The 16215-nt window shown below is 39.0% G+C and overlaps 1 protein-coding gene across 2 annotated transcripts in view; it reads right to left on the bottom strand.

Moving 5' to 3' along the window:
- Positions 1–350: 350 nt before the first annotated feature.
- Positions 351–16215, bottom strand: part of ABCA1 (ATP binding cassette subfamily A member 1) — a 137963-nt gene continuing 122098 nt past the window's right edge. For both annotated transcript variants that reach the window (XM_027550430.1, XM_027550431.1), the window contains exons 40-50: positions 14997–15120; positions 13206–13335; positions 12820–12940; positions 11969–12031; positions 11080–11186; positions 8717–8858; positions 8228–8362; positions 6455–6558; positions 5756–5848; positions 4811–5054; positions 351–4180 (exon numbers count right to left, since the gene is read on the bottom strand). In XM_027550430.1, coding sequence (XP_027406231.1) covers positions 4040–4180; positions 4811–5054; positions 5756–5848; positions 6455–6558; positions 8228–8362; positions 8717–8858; positions 11080–11186; positions 11969–12031; positions 12820–12940; positions 13206–13335; positions 14997–15120 — 1404 coding nt within the window. In that variant the 3' untranslated portion in view covers positions 351–4039. The remainder of the gene's footprint in view (positions 4181–4810; positions 5055–5755; positions 5849–6454; positions 6559–8227; positions 8363–8716; positions 8859–11079; positions 11187–11968; positions 12032–12819; positions 12941–13205; positions 13336–14996; positions 15121–16215) is intronic.

Below are 16215 nucleotides of genomic sequence, written 5' to 3' on the forward strand. Positions count from 1 at the left end.
CTTCTTCAACACTGTATCCCCAGAACTGTAAGAGTATCTGGTGCATGATAATGTTCAGTAAATATTTGTTATGTTATTGCAGAATGAGACTGAAGTGATTTTACAAGGACAATTTTAACTGGATACCTAACTTCACCAAAAGAATCCTCTGCTAACTACTAGCGGTGTCACTCTGGACAAGTTCCTTATTCTCTGAGCCGCAGTCTACTCCTATGTCAAATGGTACTATTTACCTCATAGGCCAGGTTCTGAGGATTAAATGAAATATCTGACAACACAGTAAAACACTTGAAAAGGGTAGCTAATCATCTCAAGGTTTTTCATATTCAATGTGCACATTAGCATTCCAGTTTCCAGAGCTTTTTTTAATCTGTAAATGTTTGTATACAAAGAGGGTACACCCATGACAGTCCTTGTACTTTTGGTTGAATAAACAAAAGCTCCATTTTGCTGCCTTTGTGCTTCCTCAGTATCAAGGAAGCAATGACATTTTTATTAAATGGCTTAGCTACAGAGTAATTGTGGAGATCTCTGCAGCTTCATGATCATTAAGCAGAATAAGTTTACCTAAATCCTCTTAAACTGAATCATGAAAGTTCCAAACACCCTCTATTTTCAAGTAGTCCCCTTGATTCTCTTGTGATTAACAGGACATTTAGTCTTTTCTAAATTTCTGCTTTTGATCCAAGTATCCTCCCTTCTCCAAGCAAACACTTCTTACTTCTGTAATGACTTTATAAGCTTTAACAGTAGGTGGTGCTATGAATGCACGAAAATAAATTAGTATAGACCACAATAGAACCATCACAGGTTTATTTCGTGACTTATAACAACATAGAAATATGCCTTTTTTTAATACTTTCTATAAAGTTATTGACAATACAAAATTTTTTTTCTTTTTTTTCTTTTAATGAAAATGATTTAACTTAGAAATCTATTGTGAAACTTTTGTCTAGTTTTGCAATTCTCAGATATTCCAGTGCAAAAATAGATCCCATTACAGACAGCATAAAGTGCTTGGAATGAAGGGTCAATGATAAAGAAAAAGCACAAAAACATGGTTTAATCCTAGGGTATAAGAAGGGAGAACAGAATTCTTAAAACTTATGGAAGTATAAACATTCTATAAAAAGGGATGCAACAATTCTGAAGAGAATTAGAACAATATTTCTATAATACTATATTACTAGTAAATGGTAACAAGAGTAGAAATTAATATCTCAATGTCAAAGTGGTTCAATATAATATGACACATGGCTCTTTGGAAAAAACATTTTACCTGATATATACAACCACAAGAAGAAAACAGACAAATCCCTTTAGTCAATGATTACTATGCAGTGAATGTTGTGCAACATTTAATAGTCACAATGCATATGCCTTCAGTACAGATACTGAAATACAGTAGTTTGAGGTTTGGTTATTGGTTTTTTAACAATGACCTATGCTGGGTATCTGTATATAGAGGGCTTTGTTATTGTCTTCTTTTGTATTTTTTCATATTCACAGTTAATAAGGCTTCAGGTGTCCAAAAGAAGCAAAAGCAGAAATCTCTGAACACTTACAAAAAAATTTTTTTTGTTAAACTCACGTGGTTACATTTCCACAGGGATGATATAGAAATTTTACTTGACTGAGCAGAGTTGGTAAAAATCTCTACTATAATTAGGCTTACCCAGAAAAATTTTAAAGACTGCAATTTGGATATCTAATAACAGTACTAATGAAGTAGATGAGTAGCTGTAGATTGTTTCTAGCTTAAGATAGCTTTTAAATCCATATTGAAATGTTGCATTTTTCAAAGTAGTTCACAGTATCTTTTGATTTTTTTTAATATGGCCTTGAAGTAGAATAATCGAAAAAAAGGAGCTGTTCATGGTTTTAATACAATACAGATTTAGGACATGATTCTGCTGAAATGGGGAATCTAGCAGAAGCTTAATTTTGGAAAATACTAAACAAGGAGAAACAATCATTCTATGAATTTTATATCATTAAAGACAGCATAAAATATGAGGTTAGGCCAATAATTATTGGGAAAATGTCTTTATTACTTGTTTATCATTTTAGAAAATATTGTCAATACTCTCTAACGGTCATTTTCTTTTCTCCAAGCAACAAGTCGCATGATAACATGCAGTAAATTTTAAAAGAAAAAATGTATACTTGGAATAGATCTGAAATCTTGTACTTTAGAATTAATACCTAATTTTTTAAAAGGAAAAGACATTAGTAATGATATTAAAAGATCAGTTTAACTTCAAACAGTATTTCTTTCATAATTTTGTTGTCTCAAGACAGATAACATTATTTTTAACAAGTATTTACTGACTATAAACAATTAAACTGACTTGGAAAAGTCTGAAATAATTTTCATGTGGGGGGGCATTTGCTTTTTTTTTTTTCCCGGGATAGTGACTGAAGAGAGAAAAAATTTGAGATTGTCAGAATGGGGTATCTGAGATTTTCAAAGCCAATATTCAAAGGTACTAAATGCCATAAGCACAAGTTTTATGTTATTCAACAAGTTTTGAAGCTAATCTTGTGACCCTATGACATAAGCTTTCTTGCCTTTTACATTGTTGTTATTTTCAAAAAGTGGGCTTCAATATTCTTTCAGTGGGTTCCCACAACCACAACAAAACCTGTATTTGTAAACCAGTTATCTGATGAACATGGCACAGGAAATCTACTGAAACTTAATTTCTCCCCACGCCATCCATCCATACTCACTCAGTTATAACATACACTCAAAGAATACTTGACTAATGAGCTTATACTAAAAGTATGCTTAACGATCTTAAAGATGCTTAAATATAATGTTGTCATAACATCTTGGCCATCATACTGTTTTCAAGTCACTAGGCATTAGTCAGATAATCCATTTGCAAACATACGTGAAAAATTAAAGCTAGCGAGGCAGTGTGGCCATACTCCTCTGTGCCACAGGGTTCTACAAAGAGGCCACTCTAAATTTTCAGAAGTCACTAATAGAACTTACAATTCCAAATAAGGTTAAAAGTACAAAGATTGTTCTCAAAATACAACTCCATATTTTCATATTCTAGATTAATTCAAAAAGCCAGAAATAATACTATGCTTGTGTCAAAGGACAAGATCTTGAGATGCACTGTACCATGTTAGTAGACAAGCAAGACAAATGGACACAGACTTCCCTTGATTCCAAATACATCATCTCTTTCATCACATGCCATGGCCTCCCCAGCTTGCAGCCCCAACAATGTCGTTGCTGATTCTTTGCTTCTTACCTGGATCTAAATATACTTAGAGTCCCAGAAAGATAATCTTAGAGACTCATGGTTCCAAGCAAGGGACAACAATGAAACCAAGTTTTGCTTTTGCATGTCATCATGCAGTTTGCATGTCACCATCACCAGAGCAGCTCAAAGAGGGAATCAAAGCAGGACTTTCCCCACACATGGCACTATTTCATCACCCGTATTTGATGATGTCAACAGACTGAGTAGCGCAGCTCTCACAAAAGTGTGCAAGGCATACCATGGTGCTTCAGGCTTTCTGAGAAACTTGGCACTAGTAATTCTGGCACACTCATTGCCAGCAGTGGCTATATCACCGGGAAGCCAGTCTCTTGGCATGGCATGGCATAATGAATGAGCATGTGCATGCCTTTGATTTTGAAAAATAATCACTGGCCATGATCACTTGATGAATTATTGTTGCAACCCCAGTAAAAATACAAAGGAACAAAAAAAGTATGTCAAACTCATATGTCCACTGGGTTCCATACTAGAGTTTCACATGAGTATAAGGTAATAAACTAAATTCAAGTCTTTTTCACTCGAGAGCCATATGAGACATAGGCTACAAAGGCACTGCCCTTGTAATGGAATTTTGTTTTCATTGCATTGAATTGCATTGCATTGAACAGTATCAGTACAGTATCCAGTTTACTTCTTCCCACAAAATCTTCTAGCTCTTTCCTCTGGAACACTTCACATGGTACAAAGGAAGGTCTAGTTTCTCCTTTCTTCCAGCCACCGTATATGGACAAGATTCTTCATACATAACTTTCTTTCACTTTCTCATCCTGCAGGAAAGATGTGAGGACTGCAACGTCCACTACTGTCTGGTTTTTGTGTAATGACAGGTCCTTTAAGTGGTCATCATCACTTTGGTCCTTGGCAAAGTTTACAAATACCTGTCAAAATAAAGACGGACCATTATAAACACCTCTAACTTGCGCTCTCTTTATTCAAGTTGCACTTTTCCCCATGTGGAAATTAGGCCACATAGAAGAATCTGAGATTGAATAAATAGATTAACTAGAAAACTTTGTGTAGGACGGAGAAAGGAATGATTGAAAAAGCATTAATCATTTAAAAAGTAAAAAACTGCCCTTATATATTGCCCCTCCAAATCAACCAACTGCTCAATCATCTATTTACTTTGACTCATACAGACATGATTAAAGGGAAGGGGGATGAAAACTAACATTTGCTGAATAGCTACTAAGGGCCAGGATCTCTTTTGTACCTGATGTCATTTAATTTAAATGGAATACTGTACTGGGCCTAATACCTGCCCATGGCAGATACTCAATAAATTGCAGTTTTTATGATTAGTATGACAATTAATTCTCATAATAACCCTATGAAATCAGTAGCATCATCTCCTTTTTCAGATTCAGGGAGGTTAGGTAAAAAGCATAACTAACAGTAGACAATCAGGAGTTCATGCTCAGATAATCTATACTGTTCTAGGGCCCATAATGAAGGGGGAGGAGTCCTCACCCTGAAAAGCAAATCTACTTTTGACACTCAAAGCTTACTTGGTCAAGTGTTGTCTGAGAGACAGAGTAGTCTTCTATGTGGAGTCGCTTTTTGCTCTGGGAAAGGATGCTGAAAATCCTGGCCAGGGAAGACAGTGAAGACGGAAGCTGGTACTGAAGCATGTTCCGGTGCTTCTCCTTCAGGACGCTTCCTGGAAAGGCGAGTTCAAAGAACTCCTGTACAGGCTTCAGGTCAGGGTTCGACCCTGCTATTCGTACAACTATTGTATAACCATCTCCAAACCTGAAAGCAGGAAAAAGAAAATCCTAAAAGCAGGGGAAAAAATTATCCTGAAAGCAGGCAAAAGAAAATCAAATTGAAGACTCTGGGGAAACTATCAAAAGAATACTTAACTCTTGGGTCCTGAAAGAGAAAGTGGTCCCTGCCAGACCCAGAAATCAGTTTCAGAGAAAAGGAACCAGTTGTCATATACTGAATAACCTATTCTATTTGAGCTGCCTTGCCGAGTGCTTTAGACATGACTTCATTTAATCCACACTTGGACCTGTGAAATGTTACGGAGAAACTGAAACCTAGAGAGTTGGTCACTTGCTCATGATACAAAACTCAGACGTGGTAGGGCTGGGGTGTGGACCCAACACCAGTCAAACCAACTGGTGTGTTTGACTCCAAAGTCTATGCTCCAACTTTACTGGCACGTATAAATCTTCCCATTATATCTCTATAACAAAACCAGAAAGTAGCTATTCCTAGAATACCGACTCTCAGAGAGGTTAAATAACTTGCCCAAGTGCATACAACCAGTAAAAGGCAAAGAGAGAATTTGCACACAGCTCTGCTGGACTTCAAAGTCCTCATTCTTTGCCCTACACCATTTTGTTCAGTTTATTCCCTTGGTTTTAGAACCACCATGTATACATTCACAAAAGAATAAATACACAATTTCTCATTATGTGGAATCCCAAAGAAATTGTCTTTGTTACCTATTTTTCAGATGTTGAACACTGCCAAGACACCTGAACCGCCCGTTGACCATAATGGCCATCCTAGTGCAGAGAGCTTCACATTCTTCCATACTGTGGGGACACAGAATGAGGTTTAGTCCGAGAAAGATGCTCCTGTAACCATCAGAACATCACCATGACATCTGGCGTTTCAGAGAAACAGATTCTTAGCTTCCTAGAGTATAACTGCATCCTGCTAGAAATTTCATGAAGATGTAGGGGAAATAATGCTCACTGCCATGTCGTTTACAATTGTGAAGAAGCTGAGAATGATCCAAGTGTCTACACAGAAGAGGAACAGTTAGGTAAATTAGGGTATATGCTAATGGAATACTATTCACTAATAGCTATAAGAAATGATGACACATCTCAACTAAACAGACTTGGAATACTGTTCTCAATATTGTTAAGTGAAAAAGAACTTGGTATATATGCCAAAGCTTGCATTTTTGTTTGTAAAAAACATATACACTGTGTATAGATTTGCAGAGGAAAACTTTGCAAAGATATATTGCCCAGTGATAATAATAGTTGTCTCCTGGTGATACATCAGGTGATCATAATTTTTTTTTTCTTTGCCTTTCTGTGTTTTCTGTTCTTACACAGTGATCATATATACTACTTGGAAAAGCTAAAAATTATACAACAACGAAGTCAAGCCGACTCTTCACTACAGACCTGTGAGAGGTAAGCACTACTGATCTCCCTTCCTTGATGATACTTAGGGCACAATTCCACAGGAAGCGCCGGGCTTTAGGGTCCATGCCTGTGGTTGGTTCATCCTGTAAACAGAACAGAATAAGTCTTATTATGTGTTGGAAAAAAATCAAAGATAGGTTTGGTCTTAAATGCAGAAGCATTTTAGAAATAGCCTAAGATTTAACTTACCATTCTATTTATTTCCTGATGGATCAAAAAACCAGACCTTACATAAAAGCATATTTCATACTTGTTTTTAACCAGTTCACTTTTGTAACTGTCACTGAAGTAGAAAACTCAAATTTAATTTTGGTGAAATTAAATTTCTCCAAATAAACAGAAAGGAAAAGGGAAAAGTCATTTAGTTTCAATCATCTTTTCATGACTGAAAAGCATATACTAAAAATTATTTTTGTCTGAAATGCTACTGAAGTCAGTTCAAAAATTGAATAATTTTTTTTTTTATTCTAGTTCACTCTGGCTTAGCCTGTTATACTCTACTTGCTGGTCTTCAGTTCCGTTCAGTTCAGTCACTATTTGTGTCTGACTCTTTGTGACCCCATGGACTGCAGCATGCCAGGCTTCCCTGTTCATCACCAGCGCCCGGAGCTTCCTCAAACTCATGCCCATTGAGTTGGTGATGCCATCCAAAGATCTCATCCTCTGTCGTCCTCTTCTCCTCCTGTCTTCAATCTTTCCTAGCATCAGGGTATTTTCTAGAGTCACTTCTTCACATCAGGTGGCCAAAGTATTGGAGTTTCAGCTTCAGCATCAGTCCTTCCAATGAATATTCAGGACTGATTTCCTTTAGGATTGAGTGGTTTGATCTCCTGGAAGTCCAAGGGACTCTCAAGTGTCTTTTTCAACACCACTGTTTAAAAGCATCAATTCTTCAGCACTCTGTTTTGTTTATAGTCCAACTCTCACATTCATACTTGACTACTGGAAAAACCATAGCTTTGACTAGATGGACCTTTGTCAGCAAAGTAATGTCTCTGCTTTTTAATATGCTGTCTAAGTTGGTCATAGATTTTCTTCCAAGGAGCAAGAATCTTTTAATTTCATGGCTGCAGTCACCATCTGCAGTGATTTTAGAGCCCCCCCGAAAAAAGTCTGTCAGTGTCTCCATTGTTTCCCCATCTATTTGCCATGAAGTGATGGGATCGGATGCCATGATCTTAGACTTGCTGCTCTTAGAGAAACAAATTCTAAATCTAAACACTCTGGATAACTTTAAAGCCTCAGTCCAAGGCTTCTTCCTGTAATAACTTCAGTGCCCTTCTCCTCTACAGAAGAAAAAGGTCAAAGGCCACTGTTGGTCTGATCTTCTGTTTTCCATTTATCCATATTTAAGGAACTATGACCCAAAGGTGCTACTTAGGAATCCTGAAGCTGTAACAACATTCTCCATCTCCAGAGGATGAACACATAGATGGCATACAGAATGGTCCAAAGAAAGTTAAATCCTACACCCAGCCTCAGTAACAGTTGTTGGGATTCTCCATGCTGGAGAAACAAGGTCCCTGGAGTATCTCCCTCTCTGGAACATCTGAGGGTAAGGCAGATACACCCCATGTGTGTTATGAAGAGGGACGGGGAGCTTCCCTCTGGTTCTCTGAGGCTATTCCTCATCGGGTGAGGTGGGGCTTGCCATTGCCAAGCCAGTCATGCACATCCTGGACATCCAGGACTTTAGAATAGAGATGCTTTCCATTCAGGCCAGAACAGGGTTTTCCATTCAGTCACACTCACCAGAAACACCACTGGAGGCCCACCAATCAAAGCCATGGCTGTTGAGAGCTTGCGCTTATTGCCTCCACTGTAGTTCCCAGCATATTTTTCTCCATACTTCACAAGGCCCAGTTTCCGAATCGCCCACTCGCCAACCTAAGAGTGATAAAAAAGCGCCATTTGGTAATTTTATCATGCTTTCTTACACTTGCGTGTGAGAACTCTTTCATTGAGCAGGACCAGATTCTATACAATCATGACCTGGACAGTGCCTGCAGCACAGGGAGCAGCACTCCCTCTCTGCCCTCCAGAGTAAGCCTGATCTCCCATACCTACCCCACCGCCGCAACTTCCCCCTTTGAAAGGAGCTGCAAAGAGCCAGCACTTCCTGTCACTGCGTCCTTAAGGATGAACAGCCTGAAGCCAATGGCCATGTGTGAAGGTCACAGCCAAAAGGCAGGCTGTCAGGATGCCAAAGGAGGCAGGCTGGCTTTCCGGTGCCCACAGTACCTTGCCTACTTCTTTCTCTGGGACTCCTCTCAAAAGGGCAAAGAACTCCACGTGTTCTCTTCCAGTCAGCAGCTCTGTGATGGCATCAAACTGAGGGCAATAGCCCATGTTCTGATGGACTTCATGGATGTCTGATAAGATACTGCAAAGAAAAGCAAAACTGGTCAGGCTTTTAAGCATCTTGGTACTCTGGTCAGACCATCTTGCCTAACATTCTATTCAGTGTGCTTGTGCGTGACAAACAGACCAGTGAGCACACTTGCTTCTAGCTTCAAGGAACAGCCTTTCTGCCCTCAGGATGCCAGCCCCTCCTGGAAGTCAGGGTTCCTGCCTCCATCCTGCCTAGTCCTTTCCCCTGGTTCCCCCAACACCTCAATCTGCAAGCTTGGTCCCATTTCAGAATTCCCAAGTCCACCCCAACTGCGGCGCTATCTATATCAACGATCTTAGTCACGCTATCCAGGGGCTTTAACAGGAAGTGTCCATTCCTGACTTAATTCTGTGGCCCAGTCATATGCACCATGTGCTCTGTTGCGTCATTTAAGCCAGAGGAGGCCCAGCAATTTGGGTGACTTCCCTCTGCTTTTTGCTGCCTATACACTGACTTGGCCACAGCAGGATCCAAACCCCATAGTACTGCTAAATATTCAATGCAGAAACTCCCCTGCTTTTGAAGGTTTTCATGAGAACCTGATGACAACAAAAAATGTACCTACAGATACAATTTTACATATACTGGTGGGGGCAGCTTTTAGGCCCCATGAAGCCAATCTAGGGTTAAGGATCCCTGATGTAGGAGGAAGCTCAGTGTCACATCCAGTCTGATGGCTGCACTTCAGTCACCTCTGGAGAGCCATGGGTTCAGCCTGTCAGCAGTATTCATTCCTCTCTGCACATCAGTTAGTAGGCCCAGGTCCAATGTTTTCCAGAATTGAAGTGCTCACAGACCCTGTGCCTAGACCTCACAGCTACACTGCCCATACCAGTCTTCAGAACCAGGCAATGTGATGAACCTTAGTTTGGACCAGTTATTGCTACTATTGCTATATACCCCAGGAGCCTGGTACTAGAAACAAACCTGGGGAAGCATGTATGTAGCCTCAGGCCTGCTATTCTAGAAATTCTGTTCTCTTAAACCGCCTTTACACTGTTACTAAAACAAATGTAAGATGCAGAGAAAAGTCATGAGTACATTAAGTTCCTTGATGTTTTCAATTTTATTGGCTAGGAGCCCTTTGTCCAAATTGTGATCCATCCCCCATTTGTACATTATAAAATAAATTGAGTGGGTCACAACTAGTATCATTAAGACGGCATGGCAGAGAGTGGAGTAAGAAATACTGAATGCACTACAAGCAGTAAGAGTAGGGAGTATTTTACCAAATTATTTAAGCTGTATGCCTGTTTACATGTTTTTGTGCATTTACTTGACTGAGAGGTAAAATGTATTTGCTATTATAGGACATGATCAAAAAGTCTGAAAGCCACAGATTTGTACCATTTCTCCATATAAAAAGCCCAGAGAAGTTCCACATATTTAGAACGCTCGAGGGTTTCACTTTCAAAGTTGCCCAGCAGGACCATACTGTAGGCATACTTTACTCCTTAAGATCAGACTGCTCAGAGATCTCTGCGTTCTCAAGTAATAGCCCAGTGGTAGCATCCATTGTTGCTATGAACTTTAGCGGGCAGTTTCACAAGTATATAACCTTTTATCTTGATGAAACAATCAAAATGAATACAAGGACATACTTAGTGAAAAACAGAAACAAATATCCAACAATTAAGGAACTGGTGAAATAAATGCCCAACAATAAGGAAATAGTGAAATAAACTACAGGTACATGTACATAGAGGCATTTTATGCAGCAATGTAAAATTCTACATCTTAGAATATGTAACCCATTGGGAAAAAGTCATCATACAGTCACTAGCAACAAAAAACTAATTTAAAAATCTAGATCTAATATAATCTCAATTTTATAATGTATTTATATGTGTATATAAAATAGAGATTTGGTTTGATGGGAATGTTGTAAAATTGTATTGTGATAACGGTTGTACAACTCTGCATATTGCCTAAAAGTCACTGAATTGTACTCTTAAAACGAGCAAACTGTATGGTACATAACTTATACCTGAATAAATCTGTTAAAAAAAATAAAGTGAGACTAAAAGGAAATGCAAATAGTTGTTATCTGTAGGTACTGGAATTATGGATTTTTATTTTCTTCTTTACAGTTTACTATATTTCAACATTTTTAGAAACTATACAGTGCTGTTATATCAACAAAATCACAATATATTCATTTAAATAAAGTTTAAAAAAGTCTTTGTGGCAAAATGCAGACTTGTTTTCTCACCTATTTTTGTTAAGGAAAGCATCTCCTCTGGTAACAGTGGTATCTCCCGTTAACATCTTGAAAGTTGATGATTTCCCAGCTCCATTAACACCCAGAAGTCCAAAGCACTGAAAATGATTGGATCAGTAATATTAGCAAACTACTAAAAATCTGAATATAAATGACTCATAAATAGTCACGTCAGCTTCATTTTTATGTAACATGATCCTAAAATGTCACTCTTAATGAAGAGTAAAATATTTTCCAGGTTTTCAGAAGTCATATCGATGTTTAATCATACATTTTATAATGGAATCATTTTAAATGTGGATGTGTTTGTAAATATTCTTTGAGTTGTTGGGTTAAAGCCAAAGTTAATGAGTGAAAAAGAGTAATGAAAGCCAACAAGTCAAATTTCACCATCGAATCTAGCTAAAGGGCATACAAGAATACAAACATAAATAAAGAGAAAATCTTTTTTAAAATCTATTTGAATTCATTATCATCTTGAATGGATCATAAAATCACTTTCTAGATGAACATACTTTTCTTAAATTGTCTGAGATTATCCAAAATTGTTGATACACGGGGCCACTAGTTTTGATATATGCATGCGTGCGTGCTTAGTCACTTCAGTCATGTCCGACTCTCTGCAACCCCATGGACCATGGCCCGCCAGGCTCCTCTGTCCATGGGATTCTCCAGGCAAGAATACTGGAGTGGGTTGCCATTTCCTTCTCCATCTGATATATGGGGCCCTCAAACTTTCAATGACTGACTGCTACACATAGCTATAAATGGAGTAGCCTTTTTAAATCACTTTTAACTTCTTACAGACATTGTTGCTTGACTGGAGTAGAGACAGTCTGAATTAATAGGGGCAAACACAATGTAGGTAAAGTGCCTTTACCTCACCAGGAGGAATGCCAACGCAGATCCTGTCAACAGCAGGTTTCCTCTTTCTTCTGTATACCTGCAACCAGCACAATGCAAAGAGTCATGAGCTGCAGTGACTCATGGCTAGCCCAGGCAACTGTGGGAGAGGGAATTGTGACCTAAACACACCACGAAATTCAACTCATTGATAAGACTAAATCAGATACTTGATGTGCCAAAGCCTTGGTCTGTCTCTGTGGCAACTGGCTTTTGAATAACCCTGATGCTCAAAATATAAATGAATTTCTTTGTATTTTTTTAATCAAATATCAGACTTTAAAAAATATATTTGTCATTAACATCTACATAATTTTTATTTAATATAAAGACATTGCAGATATTTTTAAAATTAAATTCTATGGGATAAAAATTTGTTATCAAAACACTGCAAATATTGAACATATTACAAAAAAGTGAATTGTTGTTGTTATGGCACCTAGAAAGGGTGGAAATAGATCCTCCTTTTAATCAATGGGGATTTACCAGCTTTTTTGAAATTCAAAATCAATCATTTATTCTCCCAACTTCAGCTTTGACTCGATATACAATATTAGATGTTTTAATAACTAACACATAAATGTAAGCATGAAGAACAAACATACTCAAGAATGAGAATTCACTTTACAATTATTCTCAGTAGGATTTCTTTAATTAGAGAAGTCTCCATGGTGTATTTTAAGTAAAATTAAATTGACAGAAACTTGGTATAGATGCACATTTTAGGAAGCATGCTCCTTTTATTAAGTGAGTCAGCAAAATGCTAGTTTCTAACATATAAAGCTGAAAAAATTGAAGGCAAGTTGTAGCCTGTCTTCACTGTCTCACCTTAGTCAACTCCTTGATTTCCAAGATGTCATTCTGTCCTCCACCATCAAGAATTCTCTGTCTTTCCCTCTTCACATCTTCATCCTCATCATTCAGAGGAGGAAGCTTTGCCTTTACAGGTCTTAGGAGGAAGAAAATTAAGAAGAAGAAAAAAATCAACCTTTCAAGTTATTTTATAAGTCCAAGACCCAGTTTCTACATCAGTCCTATAAAATCCTCACTCCAGCATTGTCAGTACTGTTGGTCAGGGGATGCCCACATTGGGAGAATCAGTTTGATTATCTGCTTTGAGTTCAAGTCAACCCAACCACCAGTGAGTGTTTCCCTGTGCTCCGTCCACTGTGACCCTCAACCAGGTGCTCAGTGAGTTCTGCAAGAAAGCTCACCTGGGCCTGATGAAGAATCGGTACTGGATCAGCACAGTGATGAGGAAGAACACCACTCCTTCCACAGCCATGGCAAAGAGATTTCGTCCCACTAAGTCCCAAGACAGTGGTGAGACAAAGCGGTTCTCCCCTGGACACAGTGCAGATATCCAATCAGAATGGAGGCACCAAAGACCAAAGCCCTTGCTCAAATTCAGGCTCAAATTTACCTATGTTTTGAATCCAGGTCTCCTGCATTGCAAGCGGATTCTTTACAAGCTGACCCACAAGGGATGCCCAAGAATATTGGAGTGGGTAGCCTATCCCTTCTCCAGCAGATCTTCCCAACCCAGGAATTGAACCAGGGTCTTCTGTATTGCAGGCAGGTTCTTTACCAACTGAGCTACCAGGGAAGCCTGTTTCTACAAATGTTTATCACCCATGATAGGGATCTGATCATGGCACACATGGTAAAGAAACCACCTGCGAATGCAGGAGATGTAAGAGACATGGGTTCAATCCCTGGGTCAGGAAGATCCCCTGGAGCAGGGCATGGCAACCCACTCCAGTATTCTTGCCTGGAGAATCCCATAGACAGAGGAGCCTTGTGGGCTATAGACATAGACATGCAAAGAGTCAGACACGACTGAAGCCACTTGGTATAAGGACGAAAAAATAAAGGAGTCATCAGTTTCCAAGTCTGACTTAGGGTAAGGTTTTAGGGAAGCATACTGCAATGCAGTATCAATCAGAATTTCAAAGTCAACATGTATTAGATCTGTAACTTCATCTAAGAAATCTAATGCTTCCTTTTGAATGAGACATGCCAAAAATTCTTTGTGAAAAGACAAGCAATTCAGGGTAATTTTTAGGGTCAGTATTTTAACAAATTATTAGCTTCACTAAGAAAGATTAGAAAGCACATTAAAAGATGCTCCTTTCAGTAGCATATAATGTAATCTAGGGGTTTCCCTGGCGGCTCAGACGGTAAAGAATAGCCTGCAATGCAGAAGACCTGGATTTGCCCCTGGGTTGGGAAGATCCCCTGGAGGAGGACATGGCAACCTACTCCAGAATTCTTGCCTGGAGAATCCCCATGGACAGAGGAGCCTGGTGGGCTACTGTCCATGGGGTTGCAAAGAGTCAGACAGGACTGAGCGACTAAGCACAGCACAATGTAAGCTAGTAACTCAATTCACCTCATTTTATATAAATATTCCTTAAATTCCTTATATATCTCCTTTGTACCTCCAAGCTTAAAAAAATAGTCCCTCTTCTATGCCCATTAAATAACATGGCCCACCTAACTATATGAGCAAGTCGATAAAGAATAGTAATGTGGGCACAGGAGAGAGATTTTTAAAGACTCTAAAGGTAGAAGGAGCTGCAGTAAATTATCTTTTTATAGACTGTATAAAAGGTAATATATGACCCCATCTGCACGTCCATGATTTTCCTAATAGAGCCAAAGTTTGCATCTTTCCTTTTGATTCTCTGGCCTGTACCTAATTCTCAGAGCTGTGGTTTGATTTTTCCAATGACTTTGACAAACCCCACCAGTGGTATCAGGCACTGGGTCCAAGCTAAAACCAGTATTTTCCCTACCTCCAAAACCATGTTCTCACCTTTCAGACAAAAGGCTGCATCAGACAAGACCCAAGCCACAACCAACTGTGCCGACATGAGCCCTATCAGCGGAGGGAGGTCCTAGGCCCAATCACCAGCCTTTTTCCAAAATAAAGGCCAAAGTCTCAAGACCCATAAAAACTCCCATCCCTATTAAAACATCCTGTAGCCACTGCTGTCACTCACCAAACCTTTCCAAGGCATCAGCCATTGCCTGGTTTTTCACCATGTCAATGAGCCCCCGTCCCAGGCAAAAATGTGGGAAGATCAAGAACACTGACTTCAGGATATCATTGATGTTATTCAGCTTCTAAAAAAAATAAGAGACAGACTGTATGTCTTTTGTGACTCAGGCTAAAAATTGACCAAGGTCTAAAACATAAGAGTGAAGAAAAAGTTTGATTCCTTGAGGTCAAACTGAATCTTTGATTCAGATACCAATAAACAGCAGCAGCCATAACTAATGATATATAATGTAGCAAAATTTTTGCTCTTTAGAAAATTTGGAATAATGTTACAAGTATGGGAGGAAAATGAGCAAAGTTTAGAAATATGATTGCATTTAATCAAAAGCAAATCCAACACAAAACATTTGCTTAGCATTTTAAAAGCAAACTGCTCATGTTTGGGTCAATATATTTCGGTTTCAGGATTTTGTTGGAATTTAAATAATTCTTCTCAAATACATCAATCCAGCAATGGCCAAATACCTAACAACTAAGTAAGCTGCTAAGTGCTGGATGCACTGGGCTAGGGTATAGGAGAGATAAAGATGAATAAGAAACAGTCTCTACTCTGAAGAAAAGACATATGGAAACAGGAAATTACTACATAATTGGATGTGTTGTCCTGGAGGCATGAACTGTGTGAGCTTTGGAAGCACAGAGAAGAGAGAGTACCTGCTATACGGCAGGTAAGCAAAACTTTAGGTTGAAGCTTAGTTTTGACAGAATTGGGTGGTAGCTCACATTGTTGGTGAGGAGCTCCAACAACAGAGTGGCCACACTGCCACTGATGAAGAGGTCACACTGGTGAGGACCATGTGGGCTGGGCTGGGGATCCTGAAACAGGCCTATGGGACTACGGAGGGTTTAAGGAACCATTCGAAGGAACCAGTCGAAGCCTACCAGGTTGGGAAAGGGTGTGGTGGGGACTGTCCAGGAAGGATTACACACCTCTGAAAGGCCTTGTGGGTTAAGTTAAGGTGTCTGGACAAAAGCAATGACAACAGGAGTGGACAGGAAACCTTGTTTGAGAGAATCTTTAATTGAAGGAACTGGCAAGGTCACCAACTGAATGTGGGAGAAATAAGCAAAAGCAAAGCATATAAATAGCTCTAATACTGCCAGCTGGGGTGACTGGGGGGATGGTAATGCCATCCAGTGTGACAGGAATGGCAAGAGAA

The sequence above is a fragment of the Bos indicus x Bos taurus genome, chromosome 8 (assembly GCF_003369695.1).
Source record: "Bos indicus x Bos taurus breed Angus x Brahman F1 hybrid chromosome 8, Bos_hybrid_MaternalHap_v2.0, whole genome shotgun sequence".
NCBI lineage: Eukaryota > Metazoa > Chordata > Mammalia > Artiodactyla > Bovidae > Bos > Bos indicus x Bos taurus.